At 45.3% G+C, this 25,233-nt stretch overlaps 1 protein-coding gene across 5 annotated transcripts in view; it reads left to right on the plus strand.

The window, feature by feature from the left end:
- AGPAT3 (1-acylglycerol-3-phosphate O-acyltransferase 3) overlaps positions 1 to 24,155 on the plus strand; it is a 114,677-nt gene extending 90,522 nt beyond the window's left edge. For 4 of the 5 annotated variants that reach the window (XM_032219210.1, XM_032219213.1, XM_032219211.1 and 1 more), the window contains exons 3-9: positions 3,576 to 3,745; positions 4,494 to 4,655; positions 6,098 to 6,251; positions 6,834 to 6,936; positions 8,727 to 8,802; positions 9,656 to 9,854; positions 21,345 to 24,155. In XM_032219210.1, coding sequence (XP_032075101.1) covers positions 3,576 to 3,745; positions 4,494 to 4,655; positions 6,098 to 6,251; positions 6,834 to 6,936; positions 8,727 to 8,802; positions 9,656 to 9,854; positions 21,345 to 21,385 — 905 coding nt within the window. In that variant the 3' untranslated portion in view covers positions 21,386 to 24,155. Of the gene's footprint in view, positions 1 to 3,575; positions 3,746 to 4,493; positions 4,656 to 6,097; positions 6,252 to 6,833; positions 6,937 to 7,738; positions 8,094 to 8,726; positions 8,803 to 9,655; positions 9,855 to 21,344 lie in introns of those variants that run through there. The other variant, XR_004255571.1, reaches the window with a different exon arrangement.
- The last annotated feature ends 1,078 nt before the right edge of the window (positions 24,156 to 25,233 follow it).

Below are 25,233 nucleotides of genomic sequence, written 5' to 3' on the forward strand. Positions count from 1 at the left end.
CAAGTATGCAGGCCCAGGGTCAGTAGGGATGGATGCTCTCCATTGCAGGTGGCCAGAGGGTCTCCTCTATGCATTCCCCCTCCTTCCATTGGTCCAGAGGGTAATCTGCAAGATGATCGAGGAGTGGGTGGAGCTTGTTCTCCTGCCTCCCCCCGGCTGTGCAGACCGTGGTTTGCGGACTTGGTGAATCTCTCCATAGCAGATCCCCTTACCCAGGGCCATCCTAACACAGGGCTATCTCATCCACCCAGACCCACATTGGTTGCAGTCGACCACCTGGAGATTGAGCAGACAGCCTTAGCAGCAGCCAACCTCTCTCCAGGGGTCATACAAACTCTCCAAGCCTCCAGGCATGCCTCCACCAACCATATTTACAATGCTACCTGGAGGGCCTTCATGTGTCAGCCACAACATCATTCCAACCAAGGGATTGGTCCCTTCAATTGTGGACTTCCTTCAACAAGAGGTGGACATGGGTCTTTCTGTCAACACCATAAAAAGGCAAGTGACAGCACTGGCGTCGGTCCTAATATCACTGTCATTTGAGACTCTCTCCTGCCCTTAGTGGCTCGCGGCTAACATCAGTTCACCCACCATACACAGATTCCCCACATGGGACGTAGGCAAGGTTCTGAACGCTCTCACCAGACCTCCCTTTGAACCTCTTTGCACTATTGTTAGGAATATAATTCTAATGGTTGTGTTGGCAATATATAAATCATGTAACAATGGTGTACCTGTTTCTTTAAAGCATACTGTAAAATGTGATTGGGTGCTGTTTTCCTCAATCAGCCATAAGAGGGAGCCAGAATGCCTGTTAGTTCTCTCTCTGTTTGTTAGATGCTGGGCTGTTCTGGAAGTGCCGGGAGCTATTGTAAGTTTTGCAACTGTTAGCAAACTTTGAATACTGGACTGGTTATATGATACTGGACTATGTTATTTGGATTATCCCTTAACTGAAAAACGTTGATGACTGACTGAATTATTCGTGTATGACTTGGACTGTTTGATGGACTCTGATACCTCTATTTCCATGAAAGTAAAAGCCTATTTAAACTGCAGTGTCTCTGTATGCTGGTTTGTGTGTTCTCCAACACAACTCTCACAACGCTTCGCTGAATGTACTCGCTCTCCCAATGGTGAGCTTACCTAACAACTATCTGCATGAGATACCTGTGCCTAAAAGTCGCCTTTTTGGTGGCAATCACCTCAGTGCATCACATCTCTGAAATTGCAGCTCTGTCTGTTAGGCAAGACCTTTGTATTTTCCACAACGACAGGGTGGTGCTTCGTCTTGATCCAGCGTTCATCCTGAACAGTAGGTTTCACAGGGCCCAGAAAATTGTCCTGCCCCATTTCTGTTCCTCCCCGAGCCACAGACCTGAGCATAAATGGCACAAGCATAACATTCACCATGCACTCCACATCTACATTTCTTGAACTGCGTCTTTCAGACACTCGGAGGCTTTGTTTGTTTCTTTTCATCAAACTAACATGGGTGCCAAAGTTTCCTCTAGGTCTGTTGGATGTTGGATCAGGTACTGCATCTTAAAGGTCTATGGATCCCATGGTTTACCGCTCCCTCCTCATGTCACAGTGCATTCAACAAGAAGCACAGCCACCTCGGCAGCATGGTCTACTCAAGCCTCAGTTGAGGAAATATGCAAGGCGGCTACGTGGTCTTCACCATCTCTTATATGTGAACCATTATAGACTAGACAGCTATGCCTCAGCTGACACTGCCTTTGGAAGTGGGGTACTGCAACAGGTCAGGACAGAACGAAGGGCCTTGGTCCAGTCATCTACCGACCCTTAAAAACATGGACAAGCTTTGGTATGTCCCGTCCTGGCTGCTGTCTCCAACTGGGGAGAATAGGAGTTGGTTCTTACCTGATATGCCCTTTCTCCAGATGGTGGAGACAGCAGACAGCCCCGCCCTATAGATGACTATCCTCATTAGTTACATACAGAATAATTCAGGGTATGCTGGAGGAGAGTGTGTGTATTGGGATTTCGTGATTAACACAATGCATCAGTCTACAGATCTACTTTCGTTAAAGCTGGGAGGAGTCACCAGAGGTAGCGTGATGTCACAGCTGTAGACTCAGTCCTATTAGTCATTGGACAGAGACAACTCATCCTGGCTGCTGTCTCCACTGTCCGGAGAATGGGCATATCAGATAAGAACCAACACCCATTTTAAATAAGTCATATATGCCTTTGAATCAATGTCTTCAGCCATAAGAACCACAGTAATGTATAACAAACACATGGAAAAACTTGTGTATGTTACTGTATCAATAGTTTAAAACCTTTTTGAGGACTCCTATGCCTTTCTTTTTTTAAAAAAATGTTGAGAAAAGCAGCATGCTTTTTCAATATGCTGAAAATAAAACTGCTGTTGAATTGTAATATATTTAACTAGGTAATCCAAGAAACAATGTAATTGTGACACTACTTGTCCCGCAACCTTGACCTGCCCCTGGTGCCTATCTCAGATCATTATACAACATATTTGTATTGCAGTGCTAGCTTAAAAGGTTCTTATTACCCTGACCTTATTCTGAAAAATGTTTAAGCAGAAGTTGTATCTTCACATTTAAACAAGTGAAGCTGAAACAATTATGGTAAATCTCAAATTTTCTAACCCTCTCGTTCATTTTTTAAATAGCAAATCTGAATTGCTAATTGAAGTGATTATTTGTTGCAGATGTTCATTAAGATGGAGAGGTAATTAATAGTGACCTCGTTATATGCTATCAAGTATTACTTAAGGTACAAGTTTCTCCTTTAGAGCCAAACTTCCAAATAAATAGAGAAAAGACATTAAGGAAATGCTCTACAGGATATCTCACTAAAGTAGGAACTAGTGGGCTGTGTACTCTATTAAAATACTCCCAGGCTAGCTGGCTAATTCTTGTAGAACATAATGCACCATTTATTCAATTTACAACCAACAATGATCTGGAAAAATATTATAAGAATTATGATTAAGTAGATTAAAACGCACACGCACACATACACATATGCATACATTATTTTCTCTAATCCTAGGGAAGTCAGCATTTCAGCTTTGCTTCTCATTTTTGCTGCAAGTATATTATGTTAGTAAGAAATGTCAAGAGAGTAACGTTTTGCTGCAGAATGGAAAGAAGGAAGGATAGAATAAAGATATAGTCATATGCAAAAACCAGAATGGATTTAACTGTGTTTAATAGCTGGCAAGTTGCCAACATTATGCCTCTGGTGTTATAAGAGCTTTTGAAAAACGATATTCTTCCTATTAATAAAAATGAGGCTCTTGTTTAGGACTAAAATGTATTGGGAACTTTGGTCAATTTTATTCAATTAAAATGTTCAAGCATTGCTGAAATTTAGAAAACTTGCTGTTCTAAAATATGCACCTATGTCTGCACAATGATAAATCAGGATTTGTAGACTATATGTTGCTTTCTTCTGTCCTCTGTAAGTAATGCAATTGTAGAATTAATATCTACTAACCAAGCAAAGACCAAGTTGGAATATAGGCTTTGTCATACCTAATATTCTTGATTTTTTTTTCTCCCGTGATCTAGAGTTAGTGATGTTGCTGGAATGGTGGTCTGGAACAGACTGTACTTTATTCACAGATCAGGCCACAATTGATAAGTTTGGAAAAGAACACGTCATCATTATTCTCAACCACAACTTTGAAATAGATTTTCTGTGTGGCTGGACCATGACAGAACGGTTTGGTGTGTTAGGGGTGAGTAGTCTTAACGTATGGTTTTGTTCTTTGGAATTGGGGAATTTGACATTTTGTGTTTTTCCTTTTTAAATCCAAGAGTAGGAAGCTGTTAGACTAGATGTATTTATTTTGTGCTAATTTATTGAATTAAATTAAAATAAATTGTATTTAAGAGAGCCAATGTAATTAAGTTAAAAGGTAAAGGTTCCCTCTGCACATATGTGCTAGTCATTCCCAACTCTAGGGGGTGGTGCTCATCTCCGTTTCAAATCCGGAAAGCCAGTGCTTTCCGAAGATGACTCTGTGGTCATGTGGCCGGCATGACTAAACACCGAAGGCGCACAGAACACTGTTACCTTACCACCAGGATGGTCCCTATTTTTCTACTTGCATTTTTATATGCTTTAGAACTGCTAGGTTGGCAGAAACTGGGACAAGTAACGGGAGCTCACTCCATTACGCAGCACTAGGTATCAAACTGCTGAACCGCCAACCTTTCTGATTGACAAGCTCAGCATCTTAGCCACTGAGCCATCGCGTCCCTTGTAGTTGAGTTAGGGAGGTACAATTTCCAAGTCACACCTTGTTATGAATTTGTTGGGTGCCCTTGGGACAGTTATTAGCTCAACCTGACCTGCACTACAGGCTTTTGGACAGGAAATAGATAATTTTAGAGAAATTATTTAGGCTATTTCAGAACACGTTTGAAAGAATTTCAATTTGCCAATGATATGTTTCAGATGAACAATGTTTGTCTTTATTTTAGAGTTCAAAAGTTCTTGCAAAGAAAGAGCTATTGTTTGTGCCCATAATTGGCTGGACATGGTACTTCTTAGAGATTGTTTTTTGCAAAAGAAAATGGGAAGAAGATAGAGACACTGTTATGGAAGGGCTGAAACGTCTAGCCGATTATCCCGAGTATATGTGGGTAAGTGAAGTTCTGCACATCAACTCTTTTAATGGAGGTTGAAAAATATTGATTTTTATAGATATGTATAGTATATTTTCATAAAATCTAACATTGGTCATATACCAATCTGTTTTTCCCATCATACATAGATGTATAATATTACTAAATTAAATCCATAGCTTTTAGAAGATATATCATTACATTTAGTCGTTAGTGGTGGCGCAGTGGTTAGGGTGCAGTACTGCAGGCCACTTCAGCTGACTGTTATCTGCAGTTCAGCGGTTCTAATCTCACCGGCTCAAGGTTGACTCAGCCTTCCATCCTTCCGAGGTGGGTGAAATGAGGACCCAGACTGGGGGGGGGGGGGGGGGGCGATATGCTGACTCTGTAAACTGCTTAGAAAGGGCTGAAAGCCCTATGAAGCGGTATATAAGTCTAACTGCTATTGCTATTTACAGACAGATGTAATGTACAGTATATGCATATCAGTCATAACTGAACCAAACTATGACTTATTGGTACAATAAGTGCACTTTTAAGATGCAATAAGAGCACTCTAAAAAGAGTAATAATCTTTGGCCAAACCATCTCCATGGCTTTCAGAGGTTGAAGCTTGCATTGTCCTGTCTTTTAATACAAAGAATTTTGTGTGCTATTTGGGGCCCCTGCCTAAATGAGGACCCTATTCACAGGACGACTTCTGGCTTCAAGGGAACCCAAGCAGAAGCCTGCTTCAGAACACTTAACTCAACAACAGGAGCAGGGACATTTATTTCATATATGGGGTGGAAAAATCACAACCATAGCACAAAATTTTGCTTTCATGCAATTCTCATTTGAACTGTTGCAAAACAGACCAGTGATGGTAGCACTAATTTAGGAATAATATAGTGATTTTGAGGAATAAAATATTGTTGGCTTTGAAACAACACTGCATAACAAATTTGTGTTCTAATTCCAATATGTATGCTTGGGACAAACTGCTGCTACATTGCTGCTGGTTTGGGAGTGATAGTTTAATGAAAGTGGATTTCTAGAAATAAGGGGAGCTCTGAAGATGAGGTAAGAATGTTGAGAAGCCTTCAACATCTACAGAAGTATTCCTCAACTGTAGCAATTTAAAGATATGAGTACTTTAATTACCAGAGTTCCCTAGCCAGTATTCTGGCTGGGAAATTCTGGAAGTCCACACATCTTGAAAGATGCCAAAATTAAGAAACTTTAATCTGCAGAGATATTTGCAGCAGAATTGTTTTTTTTTCCCAAGGAGAAGCTTTCAGAGCAAAAGGCTGTAGGCTATGTTTGTTCTCTAATCTTTATTCCAAGGCAAAAGACTTAGGACCCAGATTTAAACCCATATTTATTTTAGTTGTCTTCAAGCCCTAAAACTTTCTGTAAAACAATTTAACAGTACTGTAATGCAAGATTTCTCCATCCACCCACCCCCTTCTGTGCTACAGTTTCTATTATACTGTGAAGGAACTCGATTTACAGAAACGAAGCATCGTATCAGTATGGAAGTGGCTGAATCCAAAGGATTGCCTAAACTCAAACATCATTTGTTGCCCAGAACCAAAGGTTTTACGACTGCTGTCCAATGTCTCAGGGGAACAGGTACCTTGGTTTCACTTACACTGTTTGTGAATATGCATATTACGTTTCTTAGCATAATTGTTGTGATAGTTGTTAAATTTTTCAACATGCAATGTCTGTATTGATACAATGTTTAGTATTTGAATGGTGAACTGATAATATAAATAAATCTCAATACCTCTATTAGTTTTCTTTTTTAATTCAGAGAAATTAATAATTCTACTTAGCATTTTACGTTTCTAAGCTAGTGTTCAAACATTGCATAATTTGCACTTGCAGTACGCATGTGAGATATAAGTTCATGTTATAACACATAGGAAAAGGTGTTAAATAGGAAATATGGCTGGTTAAATACTACGGTTGGTTTAAATGTTTAACTTCCAGATTCAGGTATACCCACGGATGTAATTCTAGAGCTAATAACAGCTGGATTGCAAAAATCTGCATGATCACTAAAATTCTTTGCTGCCACTAGCAGCCATTATTCTGAAATATAGATGTAATAGTCCCAATATATATTTGTGTGCCTTTTGATATAAGTAATAACTGTTGAATTCCAGCTATTTGAATATTGAAACAATAATGTTATCTTTCTTGTGTTAGTTTCAGCAGTGTATGATGTAACATTAAACTTCCGAGGAAACAAAAATCCATCCTTATTAGGAATTCTTTATGGAAAGAAATATGAAGCAGATATGTGTGTCAGGTGAGTGCGTGAGCATACTTTGCAGCTGAGAGCTGTCACTGTGTCCAATTATTGCAATAAAATGGCCACTCAACCCTCTACTTTCCCATCTTTAGCTTTTCAGACTTAGTTTGGAACAGACTTGTTTTGCTATTAATATTAGTGGATAGAAGCAAATATGTGGATCTTTAAAATGTGGTAATTTTCTCTCTGTTATTTCACTTGACTTCAGGTTTAATATGAAAACTCCTTATGGTCCCTAGATATACAACTTTCAAAACTTTAAAAGTATGTCATATAAAATAAACATCTTGGAAAAATGGAAGAGGCCTTCTCCGGTGTTGTTCCCAATCTGTAGAATATACTCCTTTGCAACCATATTCAGCCCCCATTTTTTCTTTCTTTCCATTTTTAAGAAAGCAATAAGGAGCTTAGTTAAGTCTTTGAATTCATTTGAATGAGATGAACATCTAGCAGATGTTGCCTGTGCTGCCATAGATTAGGGAAATTTAAATCAATGTAATACATTTTACAGAAAACACATTTCACATTTCCGTATGAGGCAAATGCTTTTTTTGCATGTTCAGAATTGGCTTCAGATAAGAAAAATGTTCCTTATATGAACTTTGCTATCGGCTCCATCTAGTGGCAAATTTATTGCAGGATGTGACCACACAGTTTGCACTGAGAGATAATTTGGAGAGCTCTAAATAGCTCTCTCTATTTAGAGAGTAGGAGTAGGATCAGTATTGTCCAGCAAGGGAAAACTAATAGTGTAGCCATATATCATACTGAAGATTACAAATGTATGCCACTTTTGTAGCCATTTAGGTTCAGTGTGGATATTCTACAAGCAAAATATTCAATTGATGGCCATGCTCAGACTTGTACAACCTTTCAGCAACCTTCTACATAACTATGATTTAACAGAGCAATCCTATATATGTTTACCCAGTAGTAAGTTCCATTCTGTTCAGAGGGTTTTAGTCCCAGGTAAGTATGCATAGGGTTGCAGCCTAAGTAAATTTTTGTAAGGTTAATTTGATACATAAAATCTTACATAGGCTGTGCAGAAAATTTAGCAAAATGGTAACTCAGTTTCATTCCATAGGGCCACTCTTGCCAGGAGCATTTCAAGCACAGGACCACATGCAATGATTGAAAGTTCATCTAAACAGGTTTGGGAGGGTGGTATCCCAGATTATTTCATTGTTCAGGTTCTTTGTTATGCAAATTGTTCTTATTTGCTGCTTCTCTTGTGCAAGAATTCATGGTAAAGTCAAGATTTCAACGCTGCTTAGAGCTCAGTTTTGTACCCATGTCATTTCATCTTTCGATGTTAGATTGTCAGTAAAATCAGAGGACATAGGTTCTTGGCATAGGAGATATAATACACTACTCCATCAATTCAGTAAATATAATTTACTTGTTTTAATTTTTGAAATGAGAATTTCTGAGGTTAAGCCATTGTTTCAGATTTTACAGTTATTGCTAAAGAGTGTAAGAATGGCATTTTTGCCCATCTGCAAAAACATTTTTTATTTTGAAGATACTCAAAAAGAAAAAAGTTAATATATACTCAAGTGCAATCTAAGCGATGGCTCTATTGAATTACTGCTACATTTTTCATATGTCACATGTTCTACCTATTTACAATGCAAGGGTATATTCATAAAATGCATTTTATAGGATATAGAGGTCTGGTAAGGAGAGAACAATATTAACATCTTTTAATTGTGAAGATATTTTCATATTGTAATTATTGTCACTCTAATAAAAAATCCTTATTGAACCTTTTTTCTTTAACCTAGGAGGTTTCCTTTAGAAGATATCCCTTTGGATGAAAAAGAAGCAGCAAAGTGGCTTCATACACTTTATCAGGAAAAGGTAAATAGCGATAGCACTTAGACTTATATACCGCTTTACAGTGCTTTACAGTCTTCTCTAAATGGTTTACAGAGTCAGCATATTGCCCCCAACAATCTGGGTCCTCATTTTACCAACCTCAGAAGAATGGAAGGCTGAGTCTTGAGCCTGTGAGAATTGAACTGATATCATATCTGTATATTTCCTTAAAAAGATGATCCAAAACTGATTTGCCCAATGACTGCAGTTAGCTTTAAAATAAATTTTAAAAGCTGGGATTGCACCTGGTTCTTCTTTTTTGATGCTTCAGTATCTGAGTCTATATCTAATTTGGGACAGTTTATCTTCAGTTTTAAGTAGAAAAGTGTTGGAGAATGATGATCAAACATATGTGTTGAATTTTCATACTCTTTGTCTAGATTTCCTGAAATCATTTGATTGCTGCTGGGGGCAGAATGTTTGTTTATAAATTGAATTTGGAGGGAAGGAGGGAGGGGAGAAGATAGATAGAGAGAGAGGGGGGAGGGAGGGAGGGAGAGAGAGAGATATGTCTGTGGAGATTCTCAGTTATCCAAGTCATGGTTGTCCCAGAGGTGCTTTTTCAAAAGGCAACTGGACTTTTTTTTATTTTTGCTTGAAAACAGAACTGAAGAAGCTTCTTGGATGATAAATGAAACATCTTCAAGCAAAAACAAAGAAACTTCAGTTGCCTTTTGAAAAAGCACTATTGGGACAGAGAGAGAGAGATCTTTTGTCTTCACTTGTTCTCCTTTTTGGGGAACTGTTCTTGCCATTCTATCAACAACATTTACCAATATACAGAAGAAAGCATAAGTAATTAGAAAATTAAACAAAACTTCTTTCTCTCCTCAAGGATGCCTTACAAGAGAAGTATAATCAAGAAGGCTTATTTCCTGGGCAACAATTTAAACCTCCCAGAAGACCATGGACACTCCTCAACTTTCTCTTTTGGGCTGCTGTTCTTCTGTCTCCTCTTTTCAAATTTGGCTTTGGAATTTTTGCAAGTGGATCCCCTCTTCTGATTCTTGCATTCCTCTGCTTTGTTGGGGCAGGTAATAGAATTGGCTAGAGTGGATTATAAAAGCTGAATTGAAAATGTTCATGTAGCCAGTTGTCTGCATTTTATTAAGTGGCAAATTCCCTCAAAAGTTACTTGTACAATCAGCTCAGTGACAGGAAGAATGGTGTTTACAGAATTGAATGCATTTAATATTTGCCCAGCTACCTTTATACATTCCAGCTGCATAGCCATAGTATTCTGGCTTAAAATGGCGGTTGGTCTTACCTGAACTGCATGTTTAAAAGAAGGTGTGGGAGGAGTAACACATGGGAATTAATCCAGCCCTTTTGCCCTGGAGACTGAGGTAATCTTTGAGGCCACACCTACGTTCCTCCTTCTGACCTCCCAGATTAACCGTAGAGCACCTGGAAGGAAGGAACAAAAAACAATGCAAGCACACATCCTTCCTGTCTGGCCCTGACTGACCACTGAGCTAACTTGGGGCCCTGGCGCGGGGCGCCCTAAACAAAGGGGGGGAAGTGACTCCTCCCACACCTTCTTTTAAACATGCAGTTCAGGTAAGACCAACTGCCAGTTTCCAAAGTGAGGTGTGGGAGGAGTAACACATGGGACATACCAAAGCTAGATATCCTAGGGAGGGATCAATGGGCCTGAGCCCCTCGAGAGTCTAAGACTCCCTGCAGAACCCTCCTACCAAAGGCTGCTTCCACAGAGGAGTAAGCATCTAGTTGGTAATGCCTAATGTACAGCGAAGGAGACGACCAGGCGGTGGCCTGGCAGATCTCCTCTATGGGGGCCTGGGTGGCCCAGGCTGCTGAGGTGGCCGCACTTCTGGTGGAGTGCGCTGTGATGCCCTCTGGGACCTCAATTCCCCATGCCTCGTAGGCCTGTGAAATGGCCGCCCTGATCCACCTGCTAATGGTGGCTGGGGAAACCTTAGCGCCTCTGGTGGACGGTTGATATGACACGAAGAGGACTTCTGAATGCCTAAAGGGTGCCATGCGCTTCAGGTAGATGCGCAAAGCTCTTCTGACGTCCAACCTGTGCCAAGATCTTTCCCTATCCCTGGAGGGCTGCGGACAGAAGTCCGGCAGAACTATCTCTAGAGCCCTGTGGAAGGGGGAATTGACCTTGGGCATGAACGCGGGGTCCAATCTGAGGATGATCCGGTTCTCTAGGAAGGTGCAGAGGTCCGCTCTGCTGGAGAGAGCGTTGATCTCAGATACTCTCCTGGCTGAGGTGATGGCAATCAGGAAGATGACCTTAAGGGTCAGGAATTGTAGGGAAACTTCCCTCAAGGGTTCGAATGGTGCCTTCATCAATGCCTGGAGGACCGTGGGTAAGTCCCAGGTAGGGAATTGATGGACCACTGGGGGTTTCAGATTCACCGCTCCCTTAAGGAAGCGCTTTAGGACCGGATCTTGGGACAAGGGTGGAGCATCTACCATCCCCCCCAGGACCATGGAGAGAGCGGAGACCTGTCTTCTAAGGGTGCTGGGGGGCCAAACCTTTCTCCAGACCTTCCTGTAGGAAGTCCAAAACCTGGGGTACAGAAACCGAGGCAGGAACTATGTCCTTTGCCTTACACCAATCAGCAAAGGCCACCCATGAGGCGTTGTAGATGCGGGTGGTGGACTGCCTCCTGGACGCCTCGACGGTCCTAATGACCTTTGAGGAAAAATGGGCCCCTCTCAGCTGTTCCCGCTCAATCGCCAGACGGTCAGATGGAGCCACTCTGGATTTGGATGCTCCAGAGACCTCTGGTGTAGGGACGCCTCTTCTGGGGGGATCCTCCAGTGGGGAGCTGAGGACAGCTCCACCAAGTCTGCTAGCCAGGGGTGGCGTGGCCAGAAGGGAGCCACTAGTATCATCTCTGCTCCCTCTGACACCAGCCTCCTCAGAACCCGGGGGATGAGGGGAAGGGGGGGGAAGGCGTAGAGTAGACCTGGTGGCCATCTGCAGCGAAGGGCTCCTCTGGACGGAAACCTCGATACGAAACCTCGATACGAAGTTCGGCAGCTGGGCATTCGCTGGGGTTGCGAAGAGATTCACCGCCGGGCGCCCGAACCTCTCGCAGATCTGCAGGAAGATGCTGGGATGGAGCTGCCATTCTCCGTTGTTGACCGTCTCCCTACTGAGCCAATCCGCTGGCTGGTTCTCTGTCCCAGAGATGTGTTCCGCTCTGATGGACTGGAGATGCCTCTCTGCCCAGTTTCCTAACCGGAGGGCCTCGTCGCAGAGGGCCTTGGAGTGTGTGCCCTCTTGCCTGTTCACGTGGGCCTTGGCTGCCACGTTGTCCGTCAGGACCAGGACATGATGACCAGTCACCGTGGTCTTGAAGTGTCATAGGGCCAGGTGGATGGCCCTGAGCTCCAACCAGTTTATGTTGTTGCGCAGATCTGTTGGAGTCCAGCAGCCCTGGGCTATCTGAGCCTCCAGGTGTGCTCCCCAGCCGAACAGGCTCATGTCCGTCGTGAGTACCTTCCTTGCTGGTTCCTTGAAGAGGGATCCTTTGTTTGAGTTTGAGTTTGAGTTTGAAGTTTATTTATATGCCGCCCTTTTCCCTGGGGGGACTCAGGGCGGCTCACAACCCAAGGGGGAGGGGAAGACAAACTTTTAACATATAAGACAATACATAATTTAAAAACACAACATTCATACCATTCGGGCGGGTTACAGTCTTAGCCCCAGGCCTGACGGGATAGCCAGATTCTGAGGGCTGTGCGGAAGGTTTGGAGGGTGGTGAGGGTACGAATCTCCACGGGGAGATCGTTCCATAGGGTCGGAGCTGCCACCGAGAAGGCTCTCCTCCGCGTAGTTGCCAGTCGGCATTGACCGGCAGATGGAACTCGGAGGAGGCCTAATCGATGAGATCTAATAGGTCGCATGGAGGTAATTGGCAGTAGGCGGTCTCTCAAGTACCCAGATCCACTACCATGTAGGGCTTTATGGGTGACAAGTAGCACCTTGAAGCGCACCCGGAGATCGACAGGTAGCCAGTGCAGCTCGCGGAGGATAGTGTTATGTGGGTGAAGCGAGGTGCGCCCACAATCGCTCGTGCGGCCGCATTCTGGACTAGCTGAAGTCGCCGAATACTCTTCAAGGGCAGCCCCCATGTAGAGCACATTGCAGTACTCCAGCCTAGAGGTCACAAGGGCACGAGTGACTGTTGTGAGAGCCTCCCGGTTCAGGTAGGGGCGCAACTGGTGCACCAGGCGAACCTGGGCAAATGCCCCCCTGGTCACAGCTGACAAATGGTGTTCAAAAGTCAGCTGTGGGTCCAGGAGGACTCCCAAGTTGCGGACCCTGTCTGAGGGGTATAATGTTTGACCCCCCCAGCCTGAGAGGTGGAATACTTGCCGAATTGGTGGGAGGGAAACACAACAGCCACTCGGTCTTATCTGGGTTGAGCATGAGTTTGTTAGCCCTCATCCAGTCCCTAACAGCTTCAAGTCCCTGGCTCATCACGTCCACCGCTTCATTGAGTTGGCACGGGGCGGACAGATACAACTGAGTATCGTCCGCATACTGATGGTATTTTATCCCGTGCCGCCGAATGATCTCGCCCAGCGGTTTCATGTAGATGTTGAAAAGTAGGGGGGACAAGACCGAACCCTGCGGCACCCCATATGTTAGGGTCCTAGGGGTCGATCTCTGCCCTCCAACTAACACCGACTGCGACCTGTCTGAGAGGTAAGAGGAGAACCACTGCAAAACAGTGCCTCCAATGCTGGGGTCAGCCATCAACGGAGCAAGAGCAACATCTGGGGCGATACTCAAACCTTGAATCTGGCGTCGCTCGTCCCTGCCTTCTGGTATGGAAGCAGGAACCACTGAAGCTCCCTGGCGTGTAGGAGAGCCCAAGGCACGATTCCTATACAAGAGATGAATTTCCCAAGGAGCCTGGAAAGAAGAACTACAGGGACAGAGCATAATTTGCAAACCTCATGAATCAGCTGCACAATGCTGTCCTTTCGCTCCTGGGGAAGGAAAACCTCCCCCGACACCGAATCTATAATAGATCCGAGGTGCTGGAGCCTGGTAGATGGGACCAGTTGGCTCTTCTCTAAGTTGATAGAGAACCCCAGGGACCTGAGAGTGTCCATGGTGGTCCCCAGGACCTGCCTGGCCATGGCTGGGGACCTGGCTAGGACGAGGATGTCATCTAGGTAACAAAACAGACGGACTGGGAAGGAGCGCAGATGACCTGCGGCTGCAGCCAGCACCTTGGTAAAGGTCCTGGGGGCTGAGGCCAGTCCGAATGGTAGGGCCCTATATTGAAAGTGATTGCCCTCATGGAAAAACCTAAGGAACCTGCGATTTTCCGGGGCGATTCTGATGTGAAGGTAGGCCTCCGTGAGATTGATGGAGGCCAGGAAATCGCCCTGTCGGATGCCCTCTAAGATGGATTTCAGAGAAGCCCTCTTGAACCTGCAGTAGACCACCCTGGAATTGAGTAGTTTAAGATCCAGGATGGCTCTCCACCCCCCTGAACTCTTGGGAACCAGAAACAAGTTCGAATAGAATCTGGAACCTCTCTCCCCCTCTGGGACACTCTCTATGGCCCTGATATCTAGTAGGTGTTTGATGCCCTTAGCCTTAAGGGCCCATTTGGCTGGATCAGCAGAGGAGGTGAAGGTGCGGAACTTGTTAGGGGGTTGCAAGCGGAACTCCAGCTGTAACCCGAGCTTAACAGTCTGGAGGACCCACTCGTCTGAGGTGACACGCTCCCAAGCATCCGCGAAAAGGGAGACATGGCCGCCAATGGGGTGATCCATGGACGGGTCACTTGAACCTGTGGAAAGGGCGACCACCCCTTCCTTGAAAGGGCTGCTTCTGCTGGCCCCTGAAACTGTCCCTAGAAAACTGTCTATCCCCTTGTCTGTGGAACCTGGGGGTCTGGTACCTGTGACTCTGGACATCCGATTCAGGCTGGTGGTAAGATGTTCTCCTGGGGTAAGGAGCGTGTCGGTGATCTGACCGTCTGGTCATGGTTGGGAGAACCTTCTTTTTGTTTTTGTCCTCCACCAGAAGAGGATTCAGCGAGGCACCGAAGAGCTTGTCCCTGGTGTAGTCTGCTCCTGCTAGGTGCCATTTGGCTCGGGACTCTGCTTGCCAGTGGCGCAGCCACAGCAGGCGCCTGGACGCTACAGAGGAAGATAAGGCTCGGGACACATACTTAACTGCATCCAGGGTGGCGTCAGCTGAGAATTCCGTGGCTGCCAGCACCTTTGAGATGTCCTGCAGCAGTCATACCTCCCTGGCCGGAGTTCTGTCTCTCAGCTGTTCCAGCCACAACACAGTAGATCTGTTGAAAAAGGATGCAGAAGTGGCCGCCCTATTGGCCCAGGTTATTGCATGGAATGTTTTACGCAAAACGGTCTCCGCCTTCTTATCTTCTGCTTTAAGGCTGTTGGCAATGTCTCCCGTCACCACAGTTGAGGCTGAGGCTAGGGTGGTGACCGGGTTGTCCACCTCCGGGAGCTGGAGTGCTTGGGCAAAGGAAGGGTTGAGATTATAGAACCTCCGCTCATTGCCCCCCGGATTGGGAAAGGATCCTGGTTTAACCCACTGGGATTTTAGAACCTCCAGGAACATCTCTGGAGTGGGAATCTCCTCCTTCTCTACCGGGGGTCTATGGAAGGGACCCTTCTTGCTAATCCTGCTGGTGCTAGGCGTGGCAGTAGCCGGTCTGGGGGGGGTATCCAGGTCTGCTGTGGCCCTGGCCTTCTGGAGTAGGGAACTAAATAAGGAGGGGGGGAAAGGCCAGTGATGTTGGGGGCCTCTGGAGACTGGGCATCATCCTCAGAAAACCCCACCTCCTTCAGCTCCCCTTCTTCTAAATCTGAGGCTTCATTGGCAGTGGAAGGAGAAGGGGACCTGGGCTCTCTGGCAACAGAGGCTCTGGAAAGGGTCTGATGATCCCTGGACTGGTCCCAGGAAAACCTATGTTGGGGCCCCTGGTGCTGATGCTTCATCCCAGAAGCTATCCCTTGAGCTATGGCCCTGGCTAAAACCTCCTGAAAGCTTTCAGGCAGCTCTGGAAGGGAAGAGCGGAGCTCTGGAGGTTGCAAGTGGTCCCTTGCCTCTGGCAATTCTGGCGCCAGCCTGTGCCTTGCTGGGCTGGGGACCCTGTGACCAAAGGGATCCCCCCTCATCTCAGATGAGTGGGCAGGTGAAAGGGGGGGGGGCGAAATAGAGCTGTGCCTTCTGCCTGAGCTCCTGGGGGAGCCAGGGGAGGTCGCCTGGGTCTCTATCAACGTGGGCAGCCTGCGGGGGGAACGTGATCTGGAAGGCGATGGGCTAATAGTGGTCCTGAACCTTCTTGAGGAGGCCCTGGTGACTCGACCTCCCTGGGTATGGGGCTCCTTCCTGGATGCCCTGGAGGTGCCTCTTTTGCCAGGGGATCTCCCTCTGGGGCCCTGGGAAGCTCCCCTAGAAGACCCCTCGCCTGGATCTGAGTCCCCTGGTCTCGGGCCCGCACCCCCGCTTTTCGCCACCTCCACCATATCACTTACGGTTCTGTTGCTCACCCCCTCCTCGCTCTCTATCGACTGATCTGCTCTGCACGATGCTCGTGCCTCCTTTTCCAGCTGCCAATCCGCGGCTTGAGCGCCAGCCCACACCGAAGTTCCTGGCCCTTCTGTGGATCCACCTGGAGAATCGGGCCGCTCTAGGCCTCTTCCAGCCTCCTCGATGCCTTCTGAGCGCTTTCGGCATCCATAGGAGGAACGCCAATCACTCGTAAGAGCCAAGGTGGCGCAGTGGTTAAATGCAGCACTGCAGGCTACTGCTAGATCAGCAGTTCAGCGGTTCAAATCTCACCGGCTCAGGGTTGACTCAGCCTTCCATCCTTCCGAGGTGGGTAAAATGAGGACCCAGATTGTTGGGGGCAATATGCTGACTCTCTGTAAACCGCTTAGAGAGGGCTGAAAGCCCTATGAAGCGGTATATAAGTCTAAGTCTACTGCTATTGCTCGACCACGTGCTCTTTCCAAGATGGCGGAGGACCAAGATGGTGGCTGCTGATCTGCGGTCCGATTCCCTGCTGCTTGGGAGCGTTGGGGAAGGATCCGTCGGCTCCCCGGTCCTCAGCTGGGTGCGAGGAGCCTCCAAACGGCCCGCAAAGCTCCTTTTGCCCTCTTACGCAACTGTCAGGTCGCTGGGATCGCGCTAGCTGGTAGTGTGGCTAGCTAGCGGCTCAGAGCACAGCAGGAGGGGTGAGTGATCTTCAGAAGCCGCCTTTTAAAAAAAAATGCTGCAAAAGGTCTAAAAAATCCTAAGGAAAGGTCCTGAAGCCTGTAGAATCCTGCAGGATTCGTAGAGGCTGCAAATCCTTACAAAAACCTGAAAGGAAAAAACCCTAAGTCTTCAAAGTGAGGGAGAGTCAGGAAAACACTCCTTCTGGGCTGTAGACTGAGGTTAATCTGGGAGGTCAGAAGGAGGAATGTAGGTGTGGCCTCAAAGATTATCTCAGTCTCCAGGGCAAAAGGGCTGGGTTAATACCCATGTGTTACTCATGGAAACTTTGGAAACTCCTGAGAATTTTAATTGCAAATTATCTTGAGAAAAGGAGTCTTTTCACTAAAGGACAGCAGTTGCTATATTTGTAACTGACTACTTTATTCCTTATTTTAGCTTTTATTTCTTACATCAAATTCATGTGCAATATATAGTTCAAATTTATTCTGAACATACAGTACCTGTTAAAAGCTACGCTCTAATCCAGAAATGTCAAACTCAAGACTCGCGAACCAGATCTGCCCCGCAATGTGGTTAGATCTGGCCCATGGGGCCGTCCTGGAGATGGCGAGAGGTTGTGGCGCAGCCCAGCTGGGCACTCCCACAGGAGACAGCGAGTTCACGGGCTGGTGTGCAGCTGATCTGTGATGAGCACTGTCTGCCCTGCAAGCTGACCGTGTTCCAGTTGTAGTAGAGCAATGTGTAGAGCCCCAGCAGCAGCTGCCACAAGTGCCTCTGCTACCTCCATGGCCCATTTGCCTCCTGGCCTCACCTGCTAATCCCGGAGCCCACAAACACTTCTCTTTCACTGGAATGGTTCCCATCCCCTGCCCCCATATGGGAAAGCCACTAGCTGTGCTGCCATCCTCTCCCCATCCCCTCGACCCTTCTTGAGGGGGGGGGAGAAGGAAGGAGAGCAGATAGGCAATAGATGGATGAAGGGTTGGGTGGCTGGGTAGAAGGAAAGAAGGAGATGAAATGAGAAGAAAGAAGGAAGAAGGGAAGGAATGGAGGAGATTAAATGAGGAGGGAGGGAGGGAGGGAGGGAGGGAGGGAGGAAGGAAGGAAGGAAGGGGGAGTGATTGGAATGAGAGGGAGGGAATATCTGAGGGGAGTCCTGCCTTAGCACTTCCCCACCAGCAGCCCTGTGCTTTCACACCATCCCCTCCCCCCCAGCCTGGCTTCTCCTGGTGGTCTCCCATCCTATCACTGAGGCTGCTTTGCTTAAAAAGCTGGGTCTCCTTGCATGGAGAGGGAATGGGCCTCCCTCTGACACATGCACTCTGTCCTGCACCCATTGTGAGCAAACTGGCCAAGGAGAGCTAGCACAGCAGCAGCCTCTAGGAGGAGGTGAGCATGGCCAGGTGCTCCCTCAGGGAAGCGGAGCTGGGCTGGGCTGGGCTGGGCTGTGTGGTTGAGAGCCAGGCTCAGCACTTGTCGTCTGCTGCCCAGGGCTCTGGGCACCCCACACCACTGACTGGGGGTCCTCTGTGTGGGCTGAGAGGGACAGTGATGCTCCTCTGATGGATGAGGCTTTGGTGCTCAGCCTGGTCTCACCTTCCTCCACTGGAGACCTCTAGATCACCCTTCCCAGCCTTCTTTGCCCCCCCGCCCCCGCGCAGTTGGAGGATGCTGCTGCTGGGTGTGGAAGCGCAGAGGAGCAAGTTTGCAGGAAGCAGTTTCCTCCAAGTCCAACCTCTGCCTTGACAGATGTCTGGAGAGGAGGTGGGGGGGGAGCTGCGTAAAGGAAGGCATACGTACCATGCACGATTGGAAACAGGGATTCTCCTTTTGAGAAGGGCCCGCCTCCCTTGTGCAGGATCAGGGAGTGCTGCTCCCCTGCCTCCTCCTCTTACTCTCCAGAGATCTATCATGGCAGAAGTTGGACTCGGAGGAAACTGCTTCCTGCAAACTTGCTCCTACATGCTTCCACATGCAGCAGCATCACTGTCCTCCTCCTGCTTTGCTGGGAGGGGGCACTGGACAAGGAAATACCAATGGTATCTGGGTTTGGCAGCTGAATGTCTCCTTTGGCATGCTGTGCATGCACACACTCGCACTTAGCACTGGCACAACGTAGCATCTTTAACCTATGTGTAAGATATATATCAAAGATGATAATTTCCTTTTCCCAGTTTCAGTTGCTTGGTCCTGTTGAGTCTCTACTTTGCATGTATCTTAATTCAAATAAAACATTGTACATATAGATAGTCCTTGACTTATAGCTATAATTGGGGCTGTAATTTCGGTTCCACCACAAAACCGCGATGCCCTTATCCGCGCCGACATAAGTGCGGAGGCAAATCCGCGGCGTCCGAAGCGCTAAGAAAAAAAACGACCCTACTGCCGCGACAACAGCGCGGTGACAGAAGGGCGTTCTACATGCTTCGTTCTTTGCCTCCAAAGGTAGCCCTCCTCCTCCAGCTGACAGTGGCAGCGGGCACGGGGCAAAGCGGGCTGCCCAGCAGCAGCAGCCTGTGGGAAGGGTCCAGCTCAGCCGCGGGGGGCAGCAGGAAGCGGAGGAGGACGCGGCAGCGGCGGCGGCTGAGGCTCTCCCGGGCCGGCGAAGCGGGCTTGCCCGGCGGAGGCAGGCTGCCCTCTTCTTCCTCAACAACATCTCCTTGGACGGGCGGCCTCCGCCGCCGGCGCCTCCCCCGGAGGAAGAGGCAGGGCGGGCGGCGGCGGCGGCTGAGGCTCTCCCCGGGGCTGGCGAAGCGGGCTTGCCCAGTGGCGGCGGCCGCCCATCCAAGGAGATGTTGTTGAGGAAGAAGAGGGCGGCCTGCCTCTGCCAGGCAAGCCCGCTTCGCCGGCCCCGGGAGAGCCTCAGCTGCCGCCGCTGCTGCATCCTCCTCCGCCACCAGCATCGGCGGCCCTACTCGGGCCCCCCGCGGGCTTCCTGCTGCCCCCCGTGGCTGTGCTGGACCCTTCCCGCAGGCTGCTGCTGCTGCTGGGCAGCCCGCTTTGCCCCGTGCCCACTGCCGCTGTCAGCTGGAGGAGGAGGGCTACCTTTGGAGGGAAAGAACGAAGTATGTAGAACGCCCTTCTGTCGCCACGCTGTTGTCCCCGCGGTGATGACGCGCGGTGATGACGTCGCGACTTTAGCGACGCGATTTAATCTCCGCTATTTTGCGTAGCGCGGTTTTGTCGTGCCACGGTAATTTCAGTCATAAGTAGGTACAATTGTAAAGTGGGTCATCATGTAACACCAACTTCGTTTTAGTACCATTTTTATTGGAGTCATTAAGGGAATCTGGCATCCCCAGTTGACTTTGCTTGTTGGAAGCCAGTTGGAAAGGCTGCAAATCATGAATGTGTGACCGTCAGATGCCGCAACCGTTGTAAATGCAAGCGAGTTACCAAATCCCCAAATTGCAATCATACAATCATAAGGGTGGTGTCACAATCATAACTTTGAGGATGGCTTGTAAGTCACTTCTTTCAAGACCATCATAACTTTGAACTATTGCTAAACAAATAGTGGTAAATTGAGGACTACCTGTATTCTATCATTCTGTGAATTCGCAGAAAATAAACAGTTAAAACCAGCTGAATATTTCCTAGGAGCCAAGGCTAAATCTAAATTTAGAACCAAATGGCTGAGATCTGTGGCTGAGTCCAGGTTTGATGCTTAACGAATACTCATTTAAGCCTGATCTAATTGCAAAACCATTTAGCCTATTGAATTATTCTGCCTTAGTGCAGCTGACACTCAACAAGCTGATCTGACTGCAAGTCATTCTTGCAGGTTAAGAATTTCAAAAATGTTCTTCCTTCCAAGTGAGCAATGCAATACCTCTCTACCTTTTGATATTCAGCTTAACATTGGACACTTGTTTATGGGGGCTTAGCTGTACTAGTGAATCTGGGAAGAGGCCCCTTAGTTAATAGGAATGATTCTGACTCAAATTTTGAGCAAGGGTCTATCTCAACTATTGGAGAAGTTTGGGATTTATTGACCCATTTTTCTTCCTTTGAAGAGTTGTTCTCGGATAAAAAATGGCAGTAGAATTGCTTTTCCTTTTCCTAATACCTGGTAGAAACATCATACATTTTACAAAAAGTTGAATGTATGGCTAAATAATGTGTATGTATATATTCATTTTTTGTAAAATTACAGACTTTATCTTGGTGTAAGAGTTTGTTATTTTAAAAAAATTCATAGAGAAGATCCAATCTGGAGTGTTTGGATAGTGTTTGGATCTATGTGTACCTAAATTTTGCTACCAAATGTTGAAATTACTCCTGGAATAATGCAATCTTTTTTCCTTCCTATATAAAGTATCCTTTGGCGGCCGCAGACTGATAGGAGTAACGGAATAGAAAAGGGCTCCAGCTATGGCAACCAAGAATTCAAGAAAAAGAAATAATTTTACAAATTACATTTTGACTATAAAAGACAGTGGTATCAAATTAACTTCATTGGAAAGAAAGACACTTAGAAAACTTATCTCTTTTCTTATTAACTGCTAACTAACAATACTTGAGCCAAGACTGAAGAATTTGGAAGATTCAAGAGACGTGGAAAAAGTTGACTACTTACCTGACCAAGGATCCTTGTATTTGTAGTTTTGAGAGAAATTTGGGCTAATCTCATAGGTTCTTCGTTTGTTTTTGTTTTGTGGCAAATAGGAAGATGAATTAAGAGAGAGAAATACAAGCATCTTCAGATAATTTTATCTTTCAAGAGTGTCACATTTGTATTGCAGCAGAAATTATGGAATGTTTCTTCTTGCTACCGAAAAATACAATGTCTAGTTTATTTATGTTTCTTGTGGAGATTTCACTTGAAAAAAAAAGCTGCATCATTCTCCAAGCATTTTCTTTTAAAGGTATTTTTATTTAATAATGATTACCTCCACAGAAACAGTGGTATTTTGATAATAGCATCATCCAACAGATAAATGCATATTTTCAACCAAAACTTCCCTAAAACTTAATGCAATTCTAGTCTCTTTCATTTTTGCACATCTTTCTACTCAATGTTGTCCTAATTAAAACTGAAACATGTTTGGCTCAATTGCTTATATAGATATTGCTTTGCTTTGTCCTTTCTTTGAAAAAAAGTGACATGAGCCAGTAATTTAGATCTGCATATCTCAGAGTGGTCAGTCTCTGGGTCTTGAGAGTTTCTTCAAAAAGTCTCTTCTGTTAAAACTCTTCTGCATGGTGTGTTATAAAACTCATGAAAAAACCAGCAAGGCAGCATGGAAAGATCTTGCATTGAGAACTAGGGGAGAAGATAGTACCTTTAGGACTCGAACCTGATATATGCTTACTTGAAAATATTTTAAGCTGCAATCAGAAGAGATGTTTTCCAAGTAAACATGTTGATGGGGTAGGATGTAAGTTAGCTGGTTATCCATATATGTTGCCATGTAAACCAACAGTTGCTTTAATACCTAAACATTGGAGGTGGGGTAAGGTTATACCTTTTTTTTTTACAATTTTCTGCCATGCTAATATTACAACAATGTTTTTTTTTACTCTCTCTGGCTTGGAAATATACTTAGAGGAGCTAAATAGCTTTATGTGGCATCCATATCCAATTCCAGTGCATGGGCGGTGCCTCCATTTAGAAGCTGTGAGGCTGAAGTGGACTGCATGCCAGCCAAATTTAGACTTATACGGCAGTTCTTTAATGGATCTTATATGTAAATAGTTTAACACCAGGAAGAAACCTTATAGAATCTGCGAGCAGATATCTTTAATCTATAGCTGTGCTGACTGATGTTTGCAAATACTTAGAAAGGAAGTATTCATTTATTAGCATGTGGCCATGGTTGTTTCCTTTTTTCAGTGTTGAAAAGAAATTTGACATCAGCTCCATTCATCCATCCGTACATATATACAGAATCTGACTCAGCTTTATAACTAAAATTCTTCATAACTTAGATCCTTATCTGATTTATATTATTTGAATAATTCTACTAAATAATTATCCTTTTCATCACCAAAGGTAAATGTCATATTTTACCTTCAAACACTAACAACACACTTAAGGTTCACTGTCTTTTGGAGCTCATATTAAGTGTTTTCTTAGTGTTTTGATTTTGCAGCTTTGTAACTCATCTCTAGCAGTGGAACTACTACAGCAAAGTTTGATGCACTATCATTCATTTTCTGCATGAATACATGCATCTTAGAATACAACTTTTTGCTGCATCGTTCCCCTTTGCGCTACCAGACCCAGAATAAACAGTAATACTTCCTACATAGAATCATATTCACCTTGTCTCTTAAGGACTGAAAACTTTGATTCACTTCATTGTAAGCTGAATAAGATGATTTTGGGGGAAGGGGCAGAATCCATACATGATGTATTATTCATTCAATAAATAGTTCTGTTTGTGTTTGTTTTTCAAAACATTAAGAATTATTCTGTTTTCTGACCAGGCAAACAATTTTTTTAAGCTTGATAAATAAATCTTGCTTGTTGGAAGTTTTTTTTACCCTTTGGCAGATGGTATAGAATTGCTTTCTGGCAAAGCTGTTGAAAACAGTTTAACAAAAGGCAAGTAAAAAGGCCTCATGTTTTGTGTTGCAATTATAAAGAGTTCCGTGCTGATAGATTAAAAACCAGATACTTTGACAGAAATAAATGGGACAGGGTGGGATCAGAAGGAGGGTCATTGAGAATATTGCTGCTAGGAAGAATAGCAGGAGTCCACTTTCTGCTTAGGGCAGATAATGGAAGGTAGTGCATGCCTATTATGGGGAGGACAAACATATGTTACACTTGTGTTTTATTTTCATATCCTAACATACTGATCACACTTTGTTTTAAAACCATAGTAAATTTTGTTTGATGTCTTGAAAAATACATCTACTTTGACAACGAAAGTGTACAACACTGCACAATGATCGCTCATCTTTTTGGTTTGTCTTCAAACAAAATAACAATAAGCAGAGTGTATGTGAAAGAATATTTCTTAAAATAGCAGGTATGGCATAAAGAATATCAGGTTTTTTTGGATTGGAACAGTAAGAATAGATTTTATACTTTCCACTATTTGTTCTTGTTTAATAGAACATAGCCTGTATATTTGACTATCAAGCCCTTGAGAGCAATAATAAACAAAATATATCATAATTTTCTTTTCTTTTTTCTTTCTGGTCTTGATTATTACATTTTGATCATCATTTAAATATGGCAATCTTTTTTGCTTCTTACTTTACATTTTCAATGTTCTGCTTGGGGTTTGGATATATGGATTAAGTTGCAGATAAAAAAATAATGAGGATTCAAAGAGCTACTTGAGGTAAGTGGAAGCATTAAGCATGAATATGAGGATTTTCTTTTTTCTTTTCTTCCATGACCCAGTTGGTCATTTGGTTGGATGTTTAGTTAGTGGATTTATTGAGTTACGCTTGGTAACGTACCAGTAGCTTGTTCATCCAGAAACCCAACTCACTTTATCCACTGTCTATACATTGTACACCTATACCAGCGATGGCGAACCTTTTTGGCACTGAGTGCCCAAACTAGAATGCACGTGCATTTCGGAGCTCAGGAAACCCGAAGACCAGCTGCCTGTGCAATTGCATGCGCTGACCAACTGGTCTTTGGGTTTCCAGCACATGCATGCATGCCAGCCAGCTGGTCTTCACGTGCCCCAGAACATCAAAACCCAAACACCAGACTGGTGCATGCGTGCCTGTTTTTGGAGGGCCTTTACAGGCTATTTTCAAGCCATTTGGGGGGGCATTTTCAGGCCATTTCCAAAAAACAGCCTGAAAACAGCCTGTTTTTGGGGCCATTTTCAGGCTGTTTTTGGTTTGGAAAATGGCCTGCTTTCTGGCCGTTTTTGGTGCCGTTTTCAGACTGTTTCTGGTGTTTCGGTGCCCACGAAGACCAGCTGGCTGGCTGGCATGAATTGCATGCTGGAAACCAGAAGAGCAACTGGCAACAGCGCACATACCCACAGAGGGCTTTGCGTGCCACCTCTGCATGCATGCCATAGATTCGCCATCACAGGCCTATACAGAGCTAACTGTGCATTTCATTGGAACTATATTGTTAACTCAAGTTTCCTGCAATTTGATGCATCTGGCACCCTAATCCATAGAAATATTCATAGAATCATAGGACTGGAAGAGACCTTGGAGATCTTCTAGTCCACCCCCTCTTACCCATTTGCCTATTCCAGATAAATGGCTACTCAATCTTT

This window comes from Thamnophis elegans, chromosome 6 (assembly GCF_009769535.1).
Source record: "Thamnophis elegans isolate rThaEle1 chromosome 6, rThaEle1.pri, whole genome shotgun sequence".
In the NCBI taxonomy this organism is placed as follows: domain Eukaryota; kingdom Metazoa; phylum Chordata; class Lepidosauria; order Squamata; family Colubridae; genus Thamnophis; species Thamnophis elegans.